General features: G+C 38.8%; 1 protein-coding gene across 1 annotated transcript in view; it reads left to right on the top strand.

Annotated features, from left to right (window-relative positions):
* Positions 1-12,976, top strand: part of TLN2 (talin 2) — a 149,180-nt gene that overhangs the window by 58,076 nt on the left and 78,128 nt on the right. Inside the window, exons 4-9 of the mRNA XM_061447172.1 lie at positions 6,000-6,170; positions 6,779-6,876; positions 7,374-7,503; positions 8,953-9,105; positions 9,912-10,054; positions 11,459-11,586. Coding sequence (XP_061303156.1) covers positions 6,035-6,170; positions 6,779-6,876; positions 7,374-7,503; positions 8,953-9,105; positions 9,912-10,054; positions 11,459-11,586 — 788 coding nt within the window. The 5' untranslated portion in view covers positions 6,000-6,034. The remainder of the gene's footprint in view (positions 1-5,999; positions 6,171-6,778; positions 6,877-7,373; positions 7,504-8,952; positions 9,106-9,911; positions 10,055-11,458; positions 11,587-12,976) is intronic.

A 12,976-nucleotide genomic window follows, 5' to 3' on the forward strand; every position in this document is an offset into this window, starting at 1 on the left:
ATATCTCCAGGGAGGCAGACCTCTACTAAATCATGGCAGAGCTTTGCTTTTAACTATAGCACTGGCAATGGCAACTCTCATTTAGCTGGGTGGGTGTAGTCCATATTTGACAGTGCCAGTGTTAGCTGTTCCACATTTGCCTAGTTTAGAAATGCAGATATTTTTGGTTTGTGTTTTACTTAGCACACTCCTTTTGCAACAGTGTGAAATGGAAGAGAAAGAATTGTTCTTATCCTCATAACATTTAGCAGTGATAATATTAAGCTGAGATTTTGCAATTGCTGTTTGCTTAGCAGTGTAGTTAAAAATATGCAGATAATGTCAAGGTCCCATCAACTGTCAGACACCACAGACATTAGGATAGGAATGGTATAAATCAAGCCAATACAAACTAAGGGTATGTGAATGATTAGGGAGGTCAGTGTTCACTGACACATCTCCCCTCTAAAACCCATTTTCCCCATGAATCTGGTTAAGCCATTCTTCTGCTGTTATGTTGTATGCTTTTAGCTTGATGATAGTTGTTTCCTGTCAGAATTATGTGATGCAAACTTCTGTCCATGTCAATATCTGGGGACATAGCCTTTTACCCTTAGTTATGTGTCTCTTGAGAGTCTTTGTAAAATGCTTGTCAAGATAACTGCCCTCCCTTGCCTTAGTCTGTCTCTCTATACAGCAGCTGATGAGCTATTGTATCATCAGTGCCACCTTCCTAGTCTATCTGAGTTGGGCTGTCAGGTACAATTTAGTTTCTTGGGGAATTTCTGTGGAATTTCTGTAATTGTCATTTTATTATGCTAGCTAATCTGAGCAAGATACTGTGGGAGAGAGACATGATCTGTATGTTACCTGAGACTCACATCCATAGTACTGATTTGATCTGTAAACTTTTAAAGTAGAGCAGAATTGGATCCCTCACAGATTCATCACTCATTTAATGAGCCTGGCAAAAATCGTACAAACTTTCTAACTAGGGCAAGTCTGAACATGATCTTGTGTGACCAGTATGGGTCACTTCATGTACCACTGGTTTGGTTCCCTGTAGTCAATAGTTGCAATGTATGGTTTGCACTAGGAGCCCTGAGTAAAGAGCGCTTGTAACCGTGCAGCCTTTACTCGTGCTTACAATTGGGTTTCCGTTAACCCTGCTACACCACTAGTTTGGCTTTACTGAAGCGTGGGGTTAACTTCTACCACTTTAACTGAAGTTCCAGATACTGTGCTCTGGTTTTGTTACTTACTGACTTTACAGTGTAGTTACTCCAATAGCTGCAGCATATTGGTATTGCCTCAATTCAAATGCTAGCTAGGTTGGCTGTGCCTTGTGGTACAGGATGCCGTGCTTCTGCTGACTAGAGCATGGGGCCATGAATCACTCTTGAATGTTTATCTGGAAAGATTTCCTGATGACTCTGCAGTCTCTCAATAGGAGACAGCCAAGCTATATAGAAGAAGGAAGCTGGAGAGTAAATCCATGCAGAAGATATTCATTTCTTACTGTGGTAGCACAGAGTGTAGAAATTATCATTAGGAGGGATGAAGGAAGAGGTGCAGTAGGATATGAGGAAATTAGTATGTTACTCAGCTCTGGGAGTCCTGCTAGGTGTTGGATAGTTCTGGTTTGCTCCTCTCAAATGACACCAGGAGGAAAAGAAGTTTTAAATGAACTGCCAGTGGAAATTAAGGATGGGTATGCTTTGACATCAGCTTTCTTTCTGCTATTTTGAGGACATTCCTCAAACAAATACATCCACATTTTTGTTTGATTTATTAGTTTGTGACTTGCTGTCCATAGTTACCTTTGTTTTCTGGCTTATTTTACATCAAACAAATTAATAGAAAGGCATTTTACAGCTTTATTTCATGTCAGGGGAAAATAAAATATTCAGAGCTATAAATACTTATAACTATTTCATAGAATCGTAGAAGAATTTCAGCAAAGAGTGTTTTTTGTATTTAATGTTCAAACTGTCTCATTGAAAATACTTACTTTGCAAGGGATAGAGAGATGTTTAGATTTGTGGATATTGGTCCCTAGGATTCCAGAAAATTCCTTTTAATGAAGAGAAGTGGTTAAAGAAAAATAGTTTACCTGTCCGTTGAGTTGTATCTGCTTCGAAGTCTATACCTGTTGTAATTTAACCGGAAACATTTAACAATTTAGCATCCTAGCTCTAGTTGTTCTGAGGATGTATGTATGCAGGGAATATTTGGGAAGGATACAGTAACTTGAGCTGGGAGCTGAAGTAAGGCTGTGTACATGGAAGTGCAGATGCCTGCTGCAAGCTTTATCCTCCCAACATACAGTAACCAGAGGCTATGGTGACCCAGCTAGCCAGTGACCATTCTTTGCCATGCGTTGCTCCTGCTCCTCTCCTGGAGAGTCCTAGTCCCTCAGATGTTCTGGCAAATCCTCTGTATAATCTCTCCATAACCCAGTTCTGTCAAAAAGTGAGGGAAAGAGTCTTCAAAAATGCAATGGCAAACACACACACAAAGTGTCAGAATTGGTTGAGAGAGTGATCATGTGAACAGGAGCACTGGCAGCTGTGAGAGGGACTGTTAACTCCTGGAGCTGAAGGGGAGTTAGTTGCTGCCTGGTTATTCTGTTAGTGTGACTTTATTTTAAAGAACCTAAATATCATCTGGCTCTTATGACTATCTTTTCAGCACTTTATAGTATCTTGGGGTTTATGCCTTTGAACTATTTTTGCGTATTTACTTTGTTGGTATGCTAATCTCTGTGGGCACACAGAGCCCTGCTCATTTTGATTCAGGCACTGGTTATAATCTTGTTTTGTTGGGATTTCCCAGAACCTGAGCACTGTGATGGTTCATCTTGAGGCCTTGATGTACACACTGTGATACACACCTGGAGGCATTGGGTTCTCTCACTGACGATCTGTCACATTTTAAAAGCTCAGAGCTGTTGTTATGTCTCTCAGACCTATCAGATCCATAATTTATTACTTCAGTCTCCAGCCTTGCAAGCATAGATCAGTCACAGCCTGACTTAAAAATTCTGTACTTCATTACTCACAGAGCATTAGACTTCATACCAGGCAAACCATTCCTTTCAAAATACTCTGAATTTCCTGAAACTCTTTGACTTTTGGCCAGCCATTCCAGAGACAGTGATTTTGGGGAGCAGAGTGTATTACCTGCACGGAGAAATATTTAAATGTTGTGTGAATCTATGTATAGAAGATAAAGGGAACGTGGGAGATAATTTCCCTGCATTTTTCTCTGTGACCTCAGCACTTTTTCTTTACCAAGCTTAGTCCTTTTGAGAAAAACCAGCTGTCCTATTTTGGCTGTTACCCAGGAGATGGAAACTGCCTGTCCTGGTTATTACTGCAGGCCAAGTGGGGAGGTTTAGAGCCTGAGGGTAATCTGGAGACAAATGGAAACCTTTTTCTGAAGTTTGATAATACAGTGTTGGAGGAAGCTGATAACTCATGGGCTCTTTTCATAAGCTTTTTCTAATAAAGCATCCTTTGGTGTCTCCAAAACCAAAAGCACTGAGTTGAAGGAGACCAGGTCACCAACATATTTAGGTCCTTAGAGTTGAATTTAACCCTGAAAAACAGGAGGGGCATTGTGGAGGTCACAGTGACAGGTTCCTAACTGTAAAAATTCTGTTAAAAATGTTAAATTGTTGTGTCTGTTTATGTAGGGCAGGGAAAAAAGTTTCTTTTGCAGAGTGGAAGGCCTAGGTTGAGAACTTGGGTGGGTAGAGAAGAACCACCCAAAATGTAGGCATAGTAAAACTACAATAAAAATCGAGTGGCTTCCCTGTAGATGTTGTGGACTCCATTGGAATGGAGCTTTGCCAGAATGGATCAAATGAGCATCTGGCAAGGACAGGCACTGATGTCACTTTATATCATTTCTCTTCTGAAGTGGGTAGAAAATAGAGGAGATAGGGAGTTTAGAGGGTTGCGTTGTAATGGCCCTGCTCTAACACAGTGACCAGACAGAAGACAGCCCAGATTGTGGCTCACTTTACCACACAGGAAGCTGACAGCCAGGTTCCGGAGGTCACCTCTGAGTTACAGCAGCCTACTGAGCAACTTGGTCAGATTGTTTTCAAAGCTGATCTGTCTCTTTTCCAGCTGTTAGCGTGTCAAGGCATTTTAACAGTGCACATGAATACAATTCCTCTTCCTGGGACCATTCTGGATGGTGAAAAACTGTTCTAATCTGTGGTTTCTAAGGGTATTTCAGGTTTTGGGATTTTCTGAGGTTTACTTATGTATAAGTAAAGTGTTAAACTGAGCTGAGTTATGGTAAATCTCTGTGGAAATACTGCGGAGATGTATTTTCTTTGTCTTGTATTGACTTTGTGCTGCTGCTGCTATACTGAACCATTACTTCTGAAATGAAAACATCTTCTGGATAGATTTTAGGAACTAGTTTGGTGGCAGGGTGAGATCTTCATTTACTTGTCAGACTTCTGCCTAGAATGATCAGTTCAAAATACAGATTGTTTTGTTACCAAATAGTGATAGAGTAGAAGAACACTGAGGTGTGTAGGTTAATGTTTCTTGTATGTTTTTTAGGTTGTTCATGCCTTTTCCTTTGTCAGATAGCATTTCATACTGGTAGTGAGTAGTCCTGGAAGTATTAAAAGGTCTGAAGGAGGATGATATGCTTTTGAGAGGCAGATGGATGGGCTCCCCAAAAACATGGAGGCAGCATAACGCCTTAGAGCCAAAGCTGCTCCTAAAGGTTATCGTACAGAAATGGTTTAGCTCTGTCTATGCTGTGGAAAAGTGCTGCAGTCACTGAGTTCAGTGCATTGACCAAATGTAAACTGTGGTTCCTTCATATTTCTCAAAGTAATTTTGCCAGACTGAGTAATGAACTGTAAAAAGATGCACAGCTGGGGTTTAAATTTTTGTTGAACTACTGGAATTTGTCCTATTCAAATTATCGTCGTCATCAGTAGTCCACAAAATCCCACGTCCTCCTATTTAAAAATACACGTACATGAATTTCTGCAGACAGGATTTGGGTATTCTGGTAGATTCTGTGTTTGTGCAGCAAGGACTTCAGTACTGAAGAGTTCTTGGAGATCACTGTGGAAAGTCTAATGATGGAAGAGTAGTTTGGTGTGTTATGACAGCAAGGGAAGACACTTGAGACAAAATCCAGACTATCTACAAAATGAAGCAAAACAAAATGCATCTGTAGCTTCCTGTTTCTGTAGAGAAATGCTGTCAAATATAGTGAAGTTTCTGAAATAGAACTGAAATGAAAAATAGCTCATTCTTGAAGCTCTGGGTAGCTGGGCATCAGGATAAAAACATCTAGCAGATATATGTGGAGACTTAGAAAAAAACACCAATGCAGTGTTGCATGCTTAAGAATCTTCAGTAAGGGGAAGTTACATACTAACAAAATCATAGACTTAGAACCACAGAATGTTTTGGATTGGAAGAGAGCTTAAATCTCAGTTCCAAACCCCTGCCACAGTCAGGGACACCTTCCACTAGACCAGGTTGCCCCAAGCCCTGTCCAGCCTGGCCTTGCATGTACAGCCAGGGATGCAGCAGCCACAGCTTCTCTGGGAAACCTCTGCCAGTGTCTCACCACTTCTTTAAGTTAATCTAAGCTGTTAGTTACCATCTAATCTAAATGGTCTAATAAAAAAGTGTGGCAAGAGAAAAGTAGTTTTCTGTCAGTAGTAAATATGTTGACAATATATCCTATATGTTTATTGTTTCCCTGTGCACCATTTTGGCATACCTCAGACAAACCTTTACTTATGTGTGCACAAGGTTCAAGCAAATTCATCACAAGATAAATTTCCAGTGTACCAAGAAAAATCCATGGTTTGGATAGTTTCTAACTTGGTGATGCTAATGAAACTTTATGTAGAACTGCATTTGATATAATTCTTATGAACTAAATTCAAATATTTTTAATGAAAAGTTGAGTGTATTACAGCATGAAGTGGAAACCTCTAAGCAATAATGCTGTTATTGTTTTCTCAGATACTTTAGTAGGAACTTAGAAGAGACTTGGCGCCATGGTAGCTCTTTCCTTGAAGATCTGTGTCCGCCACTGCAATGTAGTGAAGACGATGCAATTTGAACCATCCACTGCAGTGTATGATGCCTGTAGAGTTATTCGTGAACGAGTGCCAGAGGCTCAAACAGGGCAAGGTGAGTTCCTGTATTTGTCCTTAGTAAATTCATTGGCTGAATTGAAAGTAAAGAGAGACCCGTTTGGGATTTTCTGTACCGTTCTGTGCTTCCATTTATCTTTCAGGCTGGGCAATTTGTTTTATTTTGTTGTTTGGTTGTTTTTTTTTTTTTGTGTGTGTGTGTGTGGTTTTTTTCCAAATGTAAGGCATGGAGTGAAAGGCACAAAGTGCAAATAAGTTTATAAGTGATAGAAGGTAGCTGCATCCTTTTTCTTCCTTCTGTCCTGACAGTTTTTTCTACAAAGGGTGCTTTCTAAAGCAGTGTTTGTGGCAATGCTCTCTAGGAAAGTCGGTGCTGGCTTATTGTTGTGCCTCAGCAAAGGAAGCAACACTAAGGATTATGAAAGAATAGCTAGACACCTCCAAAATGTGCAAAGGGAAATATTTGAAATGAGTTAATAACTAAAAGCATCACCATGCTGTGCATACCATATTCACAATGCTGCTACATGTTAATTGAGTTTAACCCTGATTTAAGCTTTAAGCTTAACCCTGGTGCTGAATAACCTTGAATAAAATCATGTTGGCTTTATTAGGTTTGATGAGTCTGTCTCCTCTGTTCCACAGCCTCTGACTATGGATTGTTCTTATCGGATGAAGATCCTCGAAAAGGTATATGGCTGGAGGCTGGACGAACGCTGGATTATTACATGCTGAGAAATGGGGTATGGTGCAAGTCTGTTGCTTCTTTCATCAGCAGGTTGTTAGAAAACTTGTTTCCCAAGGAGCAAGAAGAATACTTAGCGTTTGGAGGTGTAGGAATAACCTTTATTGCAAGGTCACCTCAAATAGAAAGGGTAGGCTTCTTTAATACTAAACATGATGAGGTCATACTTGCTTACATTATGGCCAGCTTGCTTACAACCAAAAGGGATTGCTATCCTTTTTAAATGCTAAACAAGCTTTTGCAGCACAAATGTACTTTGGTCTGTCCTCCCCTGTTTAGGTTTTGGTCTAGCCAGCTAGGACAAGCTCATAAAAATTACATTTGCAGAACTAAAACACTTCTCAAGTTTGCTACACAAATAAGTTTGCCTATAATATAACAAATGAAAAATGCAGCTTGGAGGGGTTGGGAAGCAAATCCTGGTTAGGGCATCTAGATGGGTTGGCTTGTGGTGGCTTCCAAAAGCATTTAGAAACAGTATTGTTTACTTTCCAGGATATACTGGAGTACAAAAAGAAGCAGAGACCTCAGAAAATACGTATGTTGGATGGTTCAGTGAAAACAGTCATGGTGGACGATTCTAAAACAGTTGGTGAATTGCTGGTTACCATTTGCAGCAGGATAGGTAAGATTCTGGGACCCACCTGCTTAAGAAGTTGTTTTCACCTATATTTGCATTTTGATTTTTATGCTGTGATATGTATTACTGACTAGAAATTACTGGCATATATGTTAAAATATTTAAATTTGTTATCAGTTAAAATTTACCAAACACATCTCTGGTATCTGTTCTCCAGGTTTTATGAAAGTCTGTAGAGTTAACTTATATCCTTAAACTTCAATATCTAGCAGGTAAAGGCACAATATTATCTAAAAGTATAGCTACAATGTTTTTACTGTATGTTACATTTACATACACTTTCATGCTTAGAGAATTAAATTAGATTAATACTTAATTTTAATGAGATAGAACATAAAATACTGTTAACCTTGAAATATACCTAAACTTAAGGATTCATGTTGTTATGATTTAGGGTTGATAACAGCATCATTTGTGAAACAACACGTGGAAGCCTTCCAGAGCAGCTGGTCAGAAATGTGTCATATTGGTTATACTCTGTCTGTATTTACCTAAATAGAGACATTTTGGAAAACTAATTCATATTTAACTATAAACATGCATGCAGCATGGATTAGCTTAAATCATCTTAAACCATGCTTAATTCTCATTTAGAATTAAAGTGGACTTAATTTGATTTAGATTAATTTGCTTGGAAAGTGAATTAAGCTAAATTTAAATTCATCTGTTTCAATTTTAAGTGTTTCTATGCTGGATTCCAATGTGCTGTGGCTACTTTACTTAAGAAATTAGTCTGACTTATTTTCATGAATGTGATCATGTAGGTGAGCTTTTAATTTTCTTTCCTGTGTAACATAAACATGCTTTACCAAGCAGTGGAAAAAAAAACAAGCAGAACAAAGAAATGAGAGCAACTTGGCACGCATGCTAAATGCGGTTAACTGGTTTTTGATTCAGTTTCATGTAATTTTAATGGGAGGAGTAGAGTTTTAAAAGCCGTATATTTCACATTTCTATTTCTCAGTCTGCTCTGCCACATTTCTTCTACACATGGTGGGCAAGCTGAAATGACTCAGTTCTCAGGAAGCAGTCGTAGGCATCCATGAAAGGAAATTTACTATGGCGTGTCCCCATTTTGGAATTCATTGCTATTTTAAATTCCATCATGTTTTTAAGCATCTACCAGCTTCTCTTGGTAGATGACTAAAAAACTTCAATTTCTTTCCAAAAGTGGAAAATGCAACATATGACGAAGGAATGATGTATTTTAAGGATAATGCCGGATATTGGAGAGGAGTCTTGAATGCAGAACTTGTTAATTTTTCTTGGGATCTCATACCGCATACACTGTTCCAGCATTCCATCTGCAATATTTTACTGTACCTGAAACGAACCATCAATTGGTGGCTTAATATATAGAGAAGAATATTTCACCTGTCCTAAAATGTATGAAATTTTTATTGTTACAAGCACTGGATTTATTTATGATTCCAGGAATAACAAATTATGAGGAATATTCCTTAATCCAGGAGAGCATTGAAGAAAAAAAAGAGGAGAGTACAGGAACACTTAAGAAAGACAGAACGTTGTTGCGAGATGAAAGAAAAATGGAAAAATTGAAAGCAAAGCTTCATACAGATGATGATTGTAAGTCATGGATTCCAGGATAATTCTTCAGTTAATATCTTTCCACGGTTCAGTGCAAGAAAACCATACAGGGATGCATTTTAGATTCTTCAGTGTGTCTCAGTTGATCCTTACCTGTATTTTTGCACCCTTTTATATACAGTGTCATCAGTTTTAAAATTAGGTAGATGGACAAGTTGTTGCATCTAGCAGGTCTTTTGAAGTGCGTTTTGTTACGTTTTCGGTATGGGAGTTGTAACCTAAGTGTGAAGGGTCATTTCTGTAATGACCATTTGTTCCTCTTCAATAAAGTGGGATATTTAAATATTGATGCATGCTGAAAGCCATCAAAAGGGAGTTGTGTCTTTGAAGGTAGGAATTTTAAGTGTAAATGGAGCTTGCCAAAGAACTAAACCAGTATTTGATTAACTGTGACTAGCAGGAAGATGTTTCAAAATTGCAATCAGGGATAAGAAAAGAAACAGAACAATTTGGTTTAGGGGGAAAATATGGAAAACTTTCAAGTAATTTTGCAATGAAGCTTTGAAGATCTAAATGTAGTATTGAAAGGTTGCTATAGTTGTTTCTTCAACAATATTAATGGTGTTTTATGCCATAGTAAATTCTTGTTTCTCAGCAGTGCACTCTTCAGTTCTCTTTTGTAGCCACCTTCAACCTCAATAATTAGAAACAGAAGTGAAAGGAGCATTTTTTTGCAGTGTTTTCCGCCTCCGGTGAAAATAACAATTTTCACATGATTTTCACATCAGCTTTTAACACTGGCAACACTTGGTGTTTAACTGTGTGTGTGTCTGGTTCTGTTACAGTAAATTGGCTGGATCATAGCCGAACGTTTAGAGAACAAGGGGTCGATGAAAATGAAACACTACTCTTGAGGCGAAAGTTCTTTTATTCAGACCAAAATGTAGATTCAAGAGATCCTGTTCAGCTTAATTTGCTTTATGTCCAGGTACAGTATGTGGACCAGAGGCAAGGGTTCTGTCTTGTCTGAGGAAATCTGCGTTAGTTAATTACAAACGTTTTGTTGCTGAAATACTTCATCTTCTAGAATTCCAGTTCTGGATGTGCTTTAGAGAGAAAATAAACACAAGACTCCAAGGATATGTGATAGTCCAGAGGCTTTGCTGATTCATTCTTTTTAATCAAATAGTTTCAACTCACTAAGGACTCAACCAAAAATCCACTGACTTTCACATCCTGTTTCCTTAAAATTAATGAATGTCTGTTTATGTTGTTCTTTTTAGTTTTCCACATTCCCTTCTATAGGTGATGTTTTTTCTGTAGTATGGAATCTCAGCTCAGTCTTGCAACCAGTTTTCTGCTTCTCATCTCTTTCTCACCTGATCAGTGTTGAGAGCTGCTTCTGCATTCACTTTCCAGTCTTCAACCTAGACAGCACACAAGACAGGCAGGCTTCCTGTTCAAAATGGTATCATGTAACACAGTGGGTGTCTATCTAGGCAGGCTCCCCAGTCTGTTAGAGGTACTTGAAGCACCTTAGCAAAGCTGAGTTTTATGCATAAGATCTATTTAACTGAAGGCTCCAGTGCAGTGGCCTGCAGTGCAGTTTAACAAACCCCCCAAACACACCAACGAAACTAATATTGCAATGTTCATTTGTTATGCTTGCAGCTTATTCAAATGGGATTGCTCTAAATTACATTTTAAAACTCTGAGGCAAAAGATAAAGATGACTTTGCTTGTAAGACAGCAGTCCATTTTCCATGCATTTTAGAAGACTGTATAACACTGAGCTGTTCTCCTACCACTTAGACTTTTTTTTTTCCAGTTACTGTTGCAACAGTATGTGTTGATTCTGCCTTGTCATTGTTTTATCTATGGATAGATGAGTGACCACTAAATTTAAATACCAGGAAGGAAAATGCTGTTTGCCTTTTGGTGTTCCCATTTCACAATGGTGATACGGTTTTTACTTACTAGATATGCAGATCATTTTCCCTGCTACTGTGAGGTGCTAAGATGTAAAAGCTTTTACATGTGTGCATGTACACACACATGTATTTTTCTGTATATATGTGTTTACATACACATAAATGTATATACATATGTTGTATTTTATATACGTATGGCAGGAAATGGGTGTCAGGTCCTCCTTTTGATGAAGGTTGTTACAGTCTTGGTTTCAGTAAGTCTCCATCAATATTCACTAGAAAATAATCTAGCCCTTTATTTATTTTATTAGTCCTAAACACATCCAGAATGGATTGATAAAGACACTGAGACAGAGAAGTGTGTTACTGGATGCTTGGGCCATGTTTAAGCTTTCAATGCATTTCAGAGATGTAACAGTTATTTTGGATGTCCCTGACATGTCTTTGCTTACCTCCTATAGGCTCGTGATGACATTCTGAATGGGTCCCATCCTGTCTCCTTTGAGAAGGCCTGCGAGTTTGGAGGCTTTCAAGCGCAGATCCAGTTTGGACCTCATGTAGAACACAAACACAAACCTGGATTTTTAGAGTAAACACTTCTAACTTCTAAATTTGGGTGACCTCAAGTGTAACTAATGTTGAGCTGTCACAGACTAGATGCATTTTAGTACTTCAGGTAGAGGTAATCAGAGTCAATGGGTTTTCTGTAGCAATCTCACTGTGAAAAGAGTCTGGTTGCAAAAATCAGCAACCCAAACTGATATGAGAACCTTGGGCAGTGGCTTATTAGACAGCACAGGGCAGAAGTTCCAATAGGGTGCCAGTTAAGTATGCAGCGGGATTCCCCAACTACCTGGTAATGGGGGAAGACTTTGATTTTGTTCTTCTATGTAAGTGCCTGCATTTAGTAATGGCATGAGTGAATTAAGCATACATCAGTATATATCACAGATGTTCTGATTTTCTAGGAAAGTAGAAAATGAATGGAAAGATGCTTTGTCATTTGAATAGAGTTAATGTTGCTGTGTATGGAGGTTAAATTTTACAATCTTCTTTAGTGACAGTAGTTAGTTTTTCAGATTCACCCTTTCATGGTGTTATATGAATGGAGATCTAGAACTGTGCACTTTGTTTCTGATGCAGACAGGAGTCTTGCTTACAACTGACACATCCTTTAATCTTTATTGTGAAACTTAACTGCTACCAGCAGGGCAAGTTTAGTTAGACTGAAATGTAGATGTTCCATTTTTTTGCTGATTTGATTTTCTGATTGGTTTTCCTGCAGTAGAATTAACTGAGGGCTGGAGTCTGAGGAAAGGAATGTAGGAAGGTAAAAGAAAGCTATTTAAGCTATTTACTGCACATTCCGTCAAGCCTTGCTTGCATATGAGGCTCACAGATAGCTTAATGGGGTGCACAAAACCATGGGTGCATGTTTGGTTTCTATCCTGTTCCACTGGCTGAGTGCTCAGTGATGACTCCTACACTTTCTTTGTGAGCCTGAGTCTGGGGGTTACTGTATCTCGGGAATTACTTCAATATGGTGGCTTGTTTTGGAACATGCAATGCTGCAACACTGTTGGTTTGAAATGCTTCACTTTTGAAAGCTTTTCCAGAGGTAGCAGTTCAGTTATGCAGACAAACCATGTGAACAAACATTCTTCAGTTCCAAGTAATAATTAGCTTCTGTTTGTGCTGTCTATCTGCTACTGGTTGGCTTATGAACATTTCTTAATAGAGCCACTGATGTCTTGAATGATGGGGACCCAGTGTAATAGCTTCAGTCTACTCATGGTTCTTATTCCTTAGAACAGCGACCAGTTACACAGCAGTCTTCCTCTGGGACTTGTCCATTGTTTACTTATTCTTCCCTTCTGCATCTACTCACTCAAGAGGATTCCTGCAGCAAACCATTAGGGTATTACCTCATGGCAAGCTACTGTTGTGTCATGGTAATGATTTAAAGAGTTAGATGTTCC

Source organism: Pezoporus flaviventris, unplaced genomic scaffold (assembly GCF_033815535.1).
Source record: "Pezoporus flaviventris isolate CSIRO_AGI_PZ_B2104156 unplaced genomic scaffold, CSIRO_AGI_Pfla_v1 ptg000006l, whole genome shotgun sequence".
In the NCBI taxonomy this organism is placed as follows: domain Eukaryota; kingdom Metazoa; phylum Chordata; class Aves; order Psittaciformes; family Psittacidae; genus Pezoporus; species Pezoporus flaviventris.